Genomic DNA, 13902 nt, shown 5'->3' on the forward strand with positions numbered 1-13902 from the left:
CTGTCTCTCTCTGTCTCAAAAATAAATAAACATAAAAAAAAAAAAAAATTGGGGGGGGAGGGAGGGGAGGGTGGGTGATGGGTATTGAGGAGGGCACCTTTTGGGATGAGCCCTGGGTGTTGTATGGAAACCAATTTGACAATAAATTTCATATATTGAAAAAAAAAAACAAATTAAAAAAAAAAAGACAAAAAATAGAGAGTACTTGCCCTATAGGAATTCACATATTATTTGAGTGAAAATAAGATATGGAGAAATCATAAAGGTAATATACAGTAAATGATACATTATCAGTATGGATTTGAGGGGCTGTGGTACAGTTTCTATATGCCTATGTTCTTTTTATTTGTACTGCATTGCTCAGATTTACTTAGCAGACAGTTCTGCTTTGCATTATGGAGTGCCAAGAAAGGACATAGAAATACACTAGGCACAATCTTTGTCCTAGAGTTGTTAACAGTCTCGTGTGGGAGAACACATGAACAAATCATCATAAAGTAATGATAACAGATGGAGAGGAGAAGAACATTTATGACCTTACTCTGTCCAGGGGCCCCTGGGTGGCTCAGTCGGTTAAGCGTCCAACTCTTGACTTTGTCTCAGGTCCTGATCTCATAGTTGGTGGGATCAAGCCCCACATCAGGCTCTGCGCTGAGAGCACAGAGCCTGCTTGGGATTCTCTCTCCCTCTCTCTCCGGCCCTCCTACTCTCACGCTGTCTCTCAAAATAAATAAAAAACATCCCCCAAAACCCCCCAAAAAGACATTACTGTGTCCTTATGCTTTATATTTATTATGATGCTTTATATTATTTCATTAAAACCTAAACATTTGGAGGAATTTTACCCCAATTTTATAATTGGAGCACGGACAACCAGCTAATTGCTATAATTAAATAAATACGAATAAATGTATGAATAAATGAATAAAAGGTAGGAGAGCCCAAAAGCAATTCTACATGTTTTAATTCCCGAGACCAAAGCTTTTCCCTTATTTTCCTTGGAAAATCATTTGGTTGACTCTGGACTCAGGCTAAATCCTGCCTCCCAAAGACCCACAGGATGGAAACCCTGGCACAGGCCTGGCAAATGAGGACGAAGCGTCCCCGCAGGACTGGAGTTTTTCTCAGGTTTGGAAGTAACTGGGATCAGCTCCTTGCTGGGAGCCATAGATCCGGAAGGTCAGAGGAAGGTAAGGTTAGTTTCACTCCTTGAGCTTTCTCGTCTTCAGCCTTCGGTGCTGTTGGGGCACCTGGTATTTGAGAGAGGTGGTACTCAGGGTTGGGTCTCACTTGGCAAAGCACCAGAGATTGGTCCCCCCCACCCCCGCCCGCAACGCTGGAGAGAGTCACAGAAGCTGGATGGTAAACACGAGCAAATATTGACAGAACTGAGAGTCAGGGTAACACCATCTGGCCCGTCTGCAGTTCAAAGGGCCTGGTCAACTGGGTTTGCATGACACAACCAGGCAGTTTCTAAAACTGAATTTTAAAACGGGCGGCTCATCAGCCGCCCCTTTGTGTTTTTGCAAAATCGCTCCCTGTACTAACTTCCTCACAGCTGTTCTTATTTCCTTTGGTAGAATTTTTTTTTTTCATTCTTCCTAGGGAAGAGAAATCAGTACAACATCTCCAGGAGGGAGGTGGTTGGTATCTCCTACTTTGATCCAAATCACGTGTTGTCTGTGTTGGGTTAATTCCAGCCTGGGTCAAGCAACTGATCGCAAGATGTTTTTGCGGGTTGTGTGCTATCTTGTGGTTGTGTGGCCGATTTCTGCCTCATACGGTGCGTATGCTTAAGATTAGTTTCTGGGGTACTTGATATCAGCCTGCGGGGTACGAAGCATGCTGTCTATGGTTTTAATGAAATTTAAGTCAAATGAAATGTATTTCCTTTATTGAAAAATGTCAAATGACTTTGCCTAATGCCCTGTACTCAGTAGGGGCTTAGTAAATATTTAATGATAATTCTGCTCTATGAAGCGGGTGGTTAACTGTACCAATTTGGTACCAAAAAGTACCAATTTCAAAATCTTGAGAGGTCTTGTCTGTTATAAACTCCAGAAATGCTATTTGGAAAGGGCATTGTATCTTCATGGTTGAATTGAATGTAATGCCCGTTATCCTTTTGAAAACAAAACTTTGGGAATTCTTGGGAAGGGGGGGATGGGGATATACATGGACATGGAATTGTACAAGGAAGGAGAATCAATAATCCAGGAAAAGGACACTCGGATGGCTGTCTAACGGGGCCTCGTCACAGCACGTGATAATGCCAAGTGAATCTGTTTTCTTTTTCCTTCCAACAGAGAACTGTCCAGAACTTTCCCCAGTGGGATATAGCATATTCGTTGCAAAGGAGGTCGAAGGACAAATTCTGGGGACTTACTTTTGTATCAAGGGCTACCACCTGGTAGGAGAGAAAACCTTTATTTGCAATGCCTCTGGGGAGTGGAATAATCCCACTCCCACATGCCAATGTGAGTTGAAATTTTGTTTCTTGTGTATCTTGTCATCTCCCTCGGCTCTTACACATCCTACCTCCCGCAGGCCGCGTTAAAACTTTGTAAGACAAAAATTCTCAACTTCTGGGAATTAATTTTTAAAGCACCCCCGGGTGGAACTTCTCTTACAAGGTACATGGTCAGCTCTTGCTCAGTGTTGATTTAATTAGTTGATTAATAGAATTAATAGACTCAATCACCCCTGCAGGGAGGGAAGAATTTCTACCATATATTAAAACTGCCTTGGGGGGGGGTCTAATTTAATATCATACTCCTTTAAAATTTTTATGTTATAGAAATCTAGTTATAGAATTTCTATAACATAAAAATTGTAAATATATACAAAAGACAAAAGAGCAAAATCAGGTCATATGCACTCATCACTGAGCTTCAACAATTGTCAACATGTAACTAATCTTTTTTCTCAACGATTCTGTTTTGCATGGTTATTATTTTGAAGTAAATATGTCATATTTTATTTCATCCATTATATGACTTTTGAACTGGGAAATATTTATATTCTCAATTTACAGATGTGAGAACTGAGATCCAAGTGATTTGCTCAAATTCACAAAACTCACTTGTGGTGTCTATAGAGACAGAGAGAATAACTGGTCAATATCCTCGTTATTATTAGTATTTTTAGGAATAGTTGGGTTTGTTCTCCTTGATACCTAGAGTAAAGCACACCAAATGTTTATCCTTTATTTATACCAGCAAGTTCATCTTCTCTCCTGTTTTTTTTCCACGGAGGGGTGGGGGGTTGGGGGGGGGAAGCAAAAAGAAACAAAGTACAAACTGATGAGTGATGTGTCTATTCATGGAGGAAAGGGAGGGAAAAACTTGCCTCCAGCATAGGGTGAAGTATTTTCAGCAACGCTTACCAGGATGATGAACATGCTATTGGTCATTTCCAGTTATGTGCTTAGTTACTTTTCGTAAGTTCAAGTGCCAACTGTCACTCTTGTGCATGACCAAGACCTTTCCTACCACACTTAGGCCAACCTAGTCCCTTCGCGTCCTGCACTGATAACGATTTGGTCCCATGTAGGAGTCCCTGTTATAAAGTACAGTTTTAGTTCTGATTTCTATTCTCTCACTGAAGTCTGAGGAGGTCTAGCCTCCGCAGTGGCGGACTTTCTCCTGTTCTTTCCGATCACTTCCTGTTTTCTTCTTCAGTGGGCCACTGTCCTGACCCTGTGCTGGTGAATGGCGAACCCAGTTTCTCAGGTCCTGTGAATGTGAGTGACAAAGTCACTTTTAAGTGCAATGAGAACTATATCCTCCAGGGCAGCAACTGGAGTCAGTGCATGAACGACCACACCTGGCTGCCTCCCTTACCCATCTGCAAAAGCAGTAAGTGTCAGAGAACCAAGCACCAATCCAAAGACACTGACCAGAGGGACACCCTAGGCATTTGTCACATCCCTGCAATGATGTTTTCCTCTTTTTTTTTTTTTTTTTTTGTATCTGGGAAGGGTCTGGGATCTCGGAGGAAGCCAGAAAACAAATGGAGCTCATAGAGCCAAAACTCACCTCAAATGATACATTCCAGTGAAACAAACAGCATCCAAACAATGAACACTTTATTTCCCCTCTCAAGTAGGATTCCTTTCCTACTAAGTCCAACACAGGATAGTTTGGGGCATCTGACTTTTTTTGTTCGTTTGTTTGTTTCATGATAACGCCTTACAGTTCTTATTTGAAAAATACATGAAAACAGGGGAAGAGGACCATATCTCATCCATTGCAAAATTATATAAAATAAGAGTTGAGGGGCGCCTGGGTGGCTTAGTGGGTTAAGTGTCTGACTTTGGCTCAGGTGTTGATCTCGCGGTTCATGAGTGTGAGCCCCGCTTTGGGCTCTGTGCTGACAGCTCAGAGCCTGGAGCCTGCTTTGGGCTCGGGGTCTCCCTCTCTCTCTGCCACTCCCCCTGCTCACACACTGTCTCTGTCTCTCAAAAAAAAAATTTTTTTTTAAAAAGTACCTCCTCCTTCTAACGTATATTAGAAGTACCTCCTTCTAACATGGTAATTCACACTTCTCAGAGGAAATTAGTAGGAATGTGTTTGCTTCATGCCTTTTCCTATGTTTATGCAGACATTTAAAATAAACAAATGCACACACACATATCTACACACATATACCCTTACAAAAATGGGACTTTGTGCTATGTATTGTTTAATTTTTTTTTTATGTAACATTATACATGGGAATCTTTTTCGATCAGTATATGTGGCTGTATCTCCTGCTTTTATTTATTTGTTTTTTCTATCTCCTGCTTTTAAAAAATAATGTGGATACACCATCAGTTATTCCATATCTCTAGTATTGATGAACGTTTGTTCTATTTCTGTATTTTTGCTATTACAAACAATGCTGAAACGAATGTTATGTATGTATACATATACATATATCTTTATGTCTATGCTATTATTTCTGTAGGATAGATTCCTAGAATGATTGGTAAGTCACAGGATATACTTATTTGTAAAACATACTTAAAAGATCCAAGAAATTCTACTAAAAAACTTCATTCTTGGACACAAAATAAATATTGAAAAATCAATAGTATTACTTTCTAATAATTATGATGTGACTATTGAAATTTAAAAATAATTCCATTCATGAGACCTATATGAAAATTTACTGGAGGACATGGAATAAAAGATATACTGTGGTCCTGCATGGACAGACTGGTATTGCAATGGAATTCTACCCAGAGTTTCTTTTTTTTAAATTTTTTTTTTAACGTTTACTTATTTTTGAGACAGAGAGAGACAGAGAATGAACGGGGGAGGGTCAGAGAGAGGGAGACACAGAATCTGAAACAGACTCCAGGCTCTGAGCTGTCAGCACAGAGCCCGACGTGGGGCTCGAACTCACGGACCGCGAGATCACGACCTGAGCCGAAGTCGGCCGCTTAACCGACTGAGCCACCCAGGCGCCCCAAGAGTTTCAAATTTAAAGGTATAAAACAAAAAATTGAGTTTGAAATCTCCTTTGGGAGGGTACATATCTAACACTACAGATTTATTGATTTAAAGACTTAATTTTTTTCAGACTTAGTTTTTTAGAGCAGTTTTAGATTCATAATAAAACCAAGGGGAAGGTATAGACATTTCCCATACACTTCCTATCCCCGCATATGCACAGCCTCCCACACTGTCAACATCATTCACCAGATTAGTACTTTTTTTTTTTTTTTTTTTTTGGTTACCAAGGATGAACCAATGTTAATACATCATATTCCCCCCAAATCCATAGTTACCTAAGGATTCACTCTTGGTGTTTTACATTCAGTGGGTTCGGACATGTGTGTAATGATGTGTATCTATCATTATAATATCATACAGAGTCTTTTCACTGCTCTAAAAATCCTCTGTGTTCTATTTATTGGTCTCTCTACTTCCCCCGCCCATCTCAGCCATTGATCTTTTTATTGTTTCCATAGTTTTTCCTTCTTCAGAATGTCATATATTTGGAATCATATAGTATGTAGCCTCTTCAGACTGCCTTTTTTTCTACCTAGAAATATACATTTAAGGTTCCTCCATGTCCTTTCATAGCTTGACAGCTAATTCTCTTTTATCGTTGAATAATATCCCGTTTCCGGATGTACCATAAGTTTATCGATCCGATCACCTCCTGAAGGACATCTTGCTTGCTTCCAAGTTTATGAGGAAAGCTGCTATAGATATCGGGTGCAGGTTTTTGTGTGGATGTAAGTTTTCAACTCCTTTGGATAAATACCGAAAAGGGCGATTGTTGGCTCTTATGGGAAGAGTAGATTTAGTTTTTTTTCTAAGAAACCATCAAACTGTCTTGCAAAGTGGCTGTATCATTTTGCATTCCCACCAGCAACGTAGGAGAGGCCTTGTGGCTCCACATCCTTGTCAGCATTTGGTGTTGTCAGTGTTCCAGACTGGCCATTCTAATGGTTGTATAATGGTATCTCCTTGTTTCAATTTGCATTTCCGGATGACAAATGATGTCAAGCATCTTGTCATATGCTGATTTTCCATGTGTATATGTTCTTTGATGAGGTGTCTGTTAAGGTTTGGGGCCCATTTTTAATTTATTTTTATTTTTATTATTTTTATTTTATTTTATTATTTTTTTTAATGTTTTTATTTATTTTTGAGACAGAGAGAGACAGAGCATGAACAGGGGAGGGGCAGAGAGACAGGGAGACACAGAATCGGAAACAGGCTCCAGGCTCTGAGCCATCAACCCAGAGCCTGACGCGGGGCTCGAACTCACGGACCGCGAGATCGTGACCTGGCTGAAGTCGGACGTTTAACTGACTGAGCCACCCACGTGCCCCTATTTTTTTTTTTTAATTTAAATCCAAGTTAGTTAACACATAGTGTAATAATGATTTCAGGAATACAACTTAGTAATTCATCACTTACATTTAACACCCATTGCTCATACCAGCAAGTGCCCTCCTTAATGCTCATCACCCATTTACCCATCCCTCTACCTAACATCCCTCCAGCAACCCTCAGCTTGTTCTCTGTATTTAAGAATCTCATGGTTTGTCTCTCTCATGTTTTTATCTCATTTTTGCTTCCATTCCCCCATGTTTATGGCAAATTTTAAGACTAGACAATTCCAAGATTAGCCCCCAAACAGCATGTATATTCCTCAAATTTATGGAAAGATAATGAATATAACTAATAATTACAGAAATGAATAGTAAAATGAGATACACATGTTTTACTGATCAAATTAGCAAATAAAAAAAAATGATTTCACCTAACATCGTTCATGATATGAGGGGCTAGTCACTGATGTCAGTGAGGAAAAGAGATATCATTCTGTAGATATATTTTGGCAGTAGCTATTAAAATAATAGGCAGCTTTTTGTTATTTTTAATTTTTTAAATTATTTTATTATAGAGAAAGAGAGAGAGCGTGAGTGGAGGAGAGGGGCAGAGGGAGAGAGAAAGAGAATCCTAAGAAGCCTCCATGCTCAGCACAGAGACTGATGCAGGGCTCGATCCCATGACCCTGGGATTATGACCGGGGCTGAAATCAAGAGATGCTCAACCGACTGAGCCACTCAGGTGCCCCAATAAGCAGTTTAAAAGCACAAACTATATGTAGCCTCTTTCAAGGAGTTAGGGGTTACTTGAAACATACATATATACTGTAGGCAGTTAAATTACAAGCATATAACATCATTATTATTAGCCTGACACAGGTTTAAAGAATTTATTTCTTTTAATCTCTTTTAATTCAGTACTTCCCATTCTAGCTCTGAAATGCAGGATCTCTGTCTTTTTGTGTTAGTTCATTGCCCAATTCTAAAGAAAGCTCCTTAGGTCCCCGAGTAAAGCAGATTCTTTTCTGCTTAGGCCCAAGATCCATATTATCTCTTTCAGTTGAAAACTGTACTCTTAAAAGTTACCAGGAGAGCCCCGTCTGTACTGGGGTTCCTTAATCAACTCATGGAAATCCTTTTTCCTTTCCTCTATACAGCTTTTGAACTCAGTTTTTGATCTTCTAAAAATTATTTATGGACTTCTCAAAGAAAACATCTGTGGTGTCGAAAAATACAGAAAATAAAACATTTAATTACCTACAAACCTACTACCCAGAAGTAACAGAGTACTTTGATATATAATTTTCAGGCTTTTTTTTCTGTTCATATACGTTGATGCATGAGTGTATTTTACAAAAATAGCATTTTATGCTATTATTATAATTACATTTCAATTTGTATGTATTATTATAATACATAGTATCACATACTATGTACTATACTAACACATACTCTTTTATGCTTTGCTGTTTTTACTCAACTATTTGGTTTGAAGGCATTTATGTTTCCATAAATATATACCTACGTAATTATTCTTCATTCACCCTTTAACCTTGATCATCATGTTTAGATGTATATAATCTCAGAGCTCAAAGGGACTTAAGAAATAATTCTGTTTAACCTGCTCATCTCATAGGTTAGGAGGGAAACCGAGAAGGATAAAATCATGGGTCGTGGAAGAGGCAGAACCCAAAATTCACAATATCTCGTACTTTGTCCAGCTCTCTTTCCACAATTTTATAGACTCATCTTTCCTCCCAGTTGTATCCTGCGTTTCTGAAGCTCTCGTGTTGCACACTTCTGTCCCACAGAGAACGTCAGCCTCCATTTGAACGCCCACCATTTATCTCCTCTCTTAGGGAGTTGCTACTCCCACCTCTACCTCTGGTTTACTTTTTCTTTTCTTGTACCCTGACGATCTCTACAATTTAAACTTCCTTTCCTCAAAACTCATGCCAATCAGAAAGCACTCCCCCATTCCTAATCACTCAGCGGATGAGCAGGAGAAGGCAGTCTCTCCCAGGATAAACACGATTCTGACCAGAAGGAAGTGAATGGAGAAGGTGCACTAAGATCCCGCATAGACAGCTAAACTTAGGGGGTGCTGTTAACTGAGCGTAACTCATGACCGTCGTTCCTGTTCTCCTGTTTCTCAGGAGACTGTGGCCCTCCTGGGAATCCGGCTCATGGCTATTTTGAGGGAAGAGATTTCAACTCAGGTTCGACCATTACTTATTACTGTGAAGACAGGTAAGTGTACGCAGCCTTTCAAATGTGAGATCGTGGGGCGCCTGGGTGGCTCAGTCAGTGAAGCATCCGATTTCAGCTCAGGTCATGATCTCACAGTTTGTGAGGTTGAGCCCCAGGGCGGACTCTGTGCTCTGAGTCTCTCTCTCCCTCTCTTTCTTCCCCTCCCCTGCTTGCGCACATTCTCTCTCTCTCTCTTTCTCTCTCTCACTCCCCCCCCCTCAAAATAAGTAAATAAAAATTTAAAAAAATTATTAAAAAAAACCCCACAAAGTGAGATCTTGCCCATTGACTGGTAGCTTTGTTGTGGGGAGTGACCCAGCCTGTGTCACCTCGTGCCCTGACTTCCTACTGCTTCAGGAGTCTGAGCTCATTCTGATGAGAGCTGCTTTGGCCACTGCCAGCTGTCCCCAATCTCTAAAAGATAGACTCATGTCTTTATCCTAAAGTATTTAGTGTATTTATCCTAAAGTATTACATTTTTTTTCTCTTAGTTGAGACGGGGGCATCTGGGTGGCTCGGTGGGTTGAGCGTCCGACGCTTGATTTCAGCTCAGGTCATGATCCCAGGGTCATGGCCTCGAGCCCCATGTTGGTATCTGGGCTAAGCATGGAGTCTGCTTGGGATTCTCATTTGCCCCCTCTCTCGGCCCCTCCCCTACTTGTGCACACACTCTGTCTCAAAAAAAAAAAAAAAAAGACAAGAGAAGATATTTAAAATGTATGTTTTTTTCTAAAGACTCTCAGCACAAAAACTCAAAGAAACACAGAACACATGGAGGTAAAGAAAGAGAATGATTTATTGTCCCAGCTTGCCACCTGCCCCCCCCCCCCAATCTGGTTTCCTATTTGCAGTTCTTTGAATTAAAAAATATATATCCTTTAAAAAAAAAGAAAAAGAAAGAGAATGATTTATAGAGCTTTAATACATCCTAATTAAATTCTAACCTTAATTTAGACTACCTCATCCTCTAGCTTACAGATTACCTACTCTTTCCTTGGCTTCAACCTTCTTAACTCTTAACTAGTGAAATGCTTCACTAGCATTTCAGTCTCATTATAAACTTCCAGTGGGCATGTTTTTTTTTTTTTTTTTTTTTTTTAATTTTTTTTTTTTTTCAACGTTTATTTATTTTTGGGACAGAGAGAGACAGAGCATGAACGGGGGAGGGGCAGAGAGAGAGGGAGACACAGAATCGGAAACAGGCTCCAGGCTCCGAGCCATCAGCCCAGAGCCCGACGCGGGGCTCGAACTCACGGACTGCGAGATCGTGACCTGGCTGAAGTCGGACGCTTAACCGACTGCGCCACCCAGGCGCCCCGGGCATGTTTTTTTTCTGATTAAAAGCTATATCTCCTTCCTAAGATTTATTTGAGGATTTTCTCTAGCTTTCCACTCCTTTTTAGAGAGTAGATGACAGATGTTTTTTTAAGTTATTGAATGATGAACACTTCGTCCCTCACCCTCTCCACCCGACAACTGTGTGTGAACACACGTATTCAGATCTCACTGGTCCATGTTTTACAGATTGAATTATCACTTGGGTCCTCTCCACCCCCAAAAGGAGAGTGACTATAGTTGATGGCTGCTTTGTAATACTGAAATAACTTAAGCATTCATTAAGGCTCGGGGAGGTGGATCCTATCACCATATGAAATGCGGAAAACAACTATACAAAACCAATCTTAGTTGGCTGCCTTAGCCCAGATCAGAGGTGGAAAGGTTAAGTGTTGTTGCCATGCTAATGTCTGTTCAGGTACCACTTGGTGGGCACGCGGGACCAACGGTGCGTTGATGGGGAGTGGAGCAGTGCACTTCCAGTCTGTGAGTTGATCCAAGAAGCCCCCAAACCAATTCCACAGACTAAGTTTGAGCGGGTGCTTGTAAGTAGTAGGCTTTTGTCTGTCTTGTTCACAGTTGTATCTCCTGGCACATGCTCAGTAAATATCTGTTCACTGTGGGATGTTTTTGAAGAGTTGGCCTTCGGGGCGCCTGGGTGGCGCAGTCGGTTAAGCGTCCAACTTCAGCCAGGTCACGATCTCGCGGTCCGGGAGTTCGAGCCCCGCGTCAGGCTCTGGGCTGATGGCTCAGAGCCTGGAGCCTGTTTCCGATTCTGTGTCTCCCTCTCTCTCTGCCCCTCCCCCGTTCATGCTCTGTCTCTCTCTGTCCCAAAAATAAATAAACGTTGAAAAAAAAAAAATTTAAAAAAAAAGAAGAGTTGGCCTTGGCCCGATTGTAGAAGAGGGATCATAAACTATTAATTCGTATTTTTACATGAGAAGTTCTCATTCACCACCATCATCACAAACACCTCATGAGAACGTGTTGGTAAGAGTTATTGTCTCATGGACTTTATAGAGCGAGTTTTATATACTTATGTCTTAGACTTGTATGTATTGCTGTAAAAAGTCTCTGAAATTCTTCTAGATTTAAAAAAAAACCCTGAACAGATCAATTTTCATTGAGATCCCTTTTATAGATCCCTCTTTTTTTTAATTATTACTGGGATAACAATAAGTATACATAAGCTAGAAAAATTTAAGTGATTCATCACGTTGAATACCCAGATCAGGGACCTAAACGCTATGCATCAGCTTCGGAGTATATGGCTTCAGAGAATCTCAGTTCTTAAGCTGTAACTTACTTAAAAAAAAAAAAAAATTCTTTTTCAGCTTGCCTTTCAGGAGACGAAAGACCTTTGCAAAGCCATGTGGAACTTTATGAAAAGACTCAAGGAAAATTCCTTAACGATGGAGGAACTAAAATATTTTCTGGAAATTCAGAAAGCCAAGCTGCAGCCAAAAAATGATGCCCTGACATTATAGCTGAGCAGGCTGGGTCATAGAAAAGCACCCTATGAATAAACCTTCTTCTTGGTTCTAAAACCGGTTTCAGATTTTTCTCTCATTAGACTGAAACACAGCTTCACTGTACAGTAACCAACTGTAGTTGCATAAAGCACCTTGTGTGTGTGTGTGTGTGTGTGTGTGTGAGAGAGACGGAGACAGAGACAGAGGCAGAGAGAGAGTATGTGAAAGTGTGAGCGTGTGTGTGCTGCTCTTACGTGGTGGTTGTCTGTTTAAGGCCAGAATTTAGCAGCACATCAATGGGGAGTGAAGGATTTAATTTCCAGTCCGTAAGGAGAATGGGAAGCTCAGATCCCAGCTAGGGGGATGCCTCATAGGTTAATGAGACGCAAATGGTGAGGCACAAAATAACCTCAAATTAACCAACACTTATGAGGCAAAAATTAACCTCTCAATTTGAGAAAATAGACTCCGAATAATTATATCCTTAAAACGACCTATTGAGACGAAAGTAGAGTTAGGACCTAAACCGTGTCTTCTGAGTCTCCCCTATATCCTGTTTACGGAACCACGTTTCTGAATCTTCTGCAGTAATATTGCTTACCACATTTAGATGAAACCCAGCCCGGCATCGGAAATTTAAGATGGTGAAAAATAAGTGAACGTATTTTCTTCTCCTTTTTTTCTTTTTTTTTGAGGGCAGAATAAGCAAGAATCCTAAGGTTTTCTTACCAAGATGTCATACTGCCATGATATGACAAACTTCTCCCATCTCTCACTTTGTTCTCTACCAAAACACATAGGAAACCCGGATAAAATACAAAGAAAACGCCTAAGAGAGCTTGAACCAATGGAACATCCCTCGGTGTAGTTATGAAGGAGAATAAGACCTCGGAATAAGAAACTCTCAAGTAGCCCGCAGTCTATTAATAGACACAAGATGGTAGACGCATATCATCCATTCAGGGTGGTTAGAATGTAATAAACACTTTTCACAGAAGAATGTGCCATGGGAGCTCAGCTTCCAGGAGGAGGCCTCCTGTCTGGGAGGAAGTGGAGGCAGGAAAATTGTTAAGAAAAGTCACAGTTAGTTGGGCCTTTAAAAGTGAGTAGGATTGGGGGGCCTGGGTGGCTCCGTTGGTTAAGCATCCAACTCTTGATCTCAGCTCAGGTCGTGACCCCAGGGTCGTGAGATCGAGATTAAGACTCTCTCCCTCCCCCTCTCCCCAACCCGTACACACACTCTCTCTCTCAAAATAAATAATTTTTTTAAAAAAACTGAGGAGGATTGAGAGATGAAAATTAAGGAAGGGGACGTGGCAAGTTGGAAGAAGGTTTGGGAAATATAGCAAGAGAGTCGTAAAGAGTCTTAAGCTTCTGAACCAAGTAAACCCACTCCTCAGATTAGTCTAACTTGGGCAAAATGATTTTTTAATTTGAAGCCGCTCATTCTATTATTGCTTATACTGTCTATACTAGTGAGACCTTGTGAACACCTGAAATGTCAAATCTTAGGAAAATGTTTTAGTAAGTTATGGCATACCAAATGTAACACAACCTTCGATGGTGTTATGATCAGAAAATCTTAAAAATATAATCCTAAGTAAAAGGAGAATACATAATATTAAGCACTTAAGATCGCATTTATGTAAAACCTTTATTCTTGTAGAGAAGGGCCAGGCTATAGCAAGGCACAAATGAAAACAGTTGTCCTAGGATAATGAACTTGCAGGTGTTGATTCTTTGAAAGTTCTTTCATGTTTTAAATTGATTCCCCGCCCCCCCCCGCCTCTGCCCCTCCCCCATTTGCATATGCTCTCTCTCTCTCTAAAAGAAAGAAAGAAAGAAAGAAAGAAAGGAAGAAAGAAAGAAAGAAAAAGAAAGAAAGAAAGTTTCTAATAATGATTTTTTTTAAATGTTATGCAGAGGCAGGAAGGATGGGTCATGTCTAGGGGACAGCACATGGCCTGGATTGGCCTGGATAAAGCATGGGGAGTGATGAGAAAGAAGGCTGGA

General features: G+C 40.5%; 1 protein-coding gene across 4 annotated transcripts; it reads left to right on the forward strand.

Moving 5' to 3' along the window:
- The first annotated feature begins 1102 nt into the window (after positions 1 to 1102).
- C4BPB (complement component 4 binding protein beta) lies at positions 1103 to 11964 on the forward strand. Of its 4 annotated transcripts, XR_006707063.1 has the most exons (8): positions 1434 to 1783; positions 2307 to 2477; positions 3681 to 3857; positions 8989 to 9082; positions 10836 to 10903; positions 10997 to 11055; positions 11298 to 11407; positions 11752 to 11964. XR_006707063.1 is itself a non-coding variant. In XM_045456723.1 (7 exons), the coding sequence occupies exons 2-7, from the start codon at positions 1726 to 1728 to the stop codon at positions 11902 to 11904; spliced, it is 780 nt and encodes a 259-aa protein (XP_045312679.1). In that variant the 5' UTR covers positions 1103 to 1190; positions 1606 to 1725; the 3' UTR covers positions 11905 to 11964. The 4 variants fall into 4 exon arrangements, 3 of the variants coding, with proteins under 3 accessions (XP_045312679.1, XP_045312678.1, XP_045312677.1); XM_045456723.1 differs by lacking the exons at positions 10997 to 11055; positions 11298 to 11407 and adding an exon at positions 1103 to 1190 and having other exon boundaries at positions 1606 to 1783; positions 10836 to 10962; XM_045456721.1 differs by lacking the exons at positions 10997 to 11055; positions 11298 to 11407 and having other exon boundaries at positions 1435 to 1783.
- Positions 11965 to 13902: the final 1938 nt, after the last annotated feature.

This window comes from Leopardus geoffroyi, chromosome C3 (assembly GCF_018350155.1).
Source record: "Leopardus geoffroyi isolate Oge1 chromosome C3, O.geoffroyi_Oge1_pat1.0, whole genome shotgun sequence".
In the NCBI taxonomy this organism is placed as follows: domain Eukaryota; kingdom Metazoa; phylum Chordata; class Mammalia; order Carnivora; family Felidae; genus Leopardus; species Leopardus geoffroyi.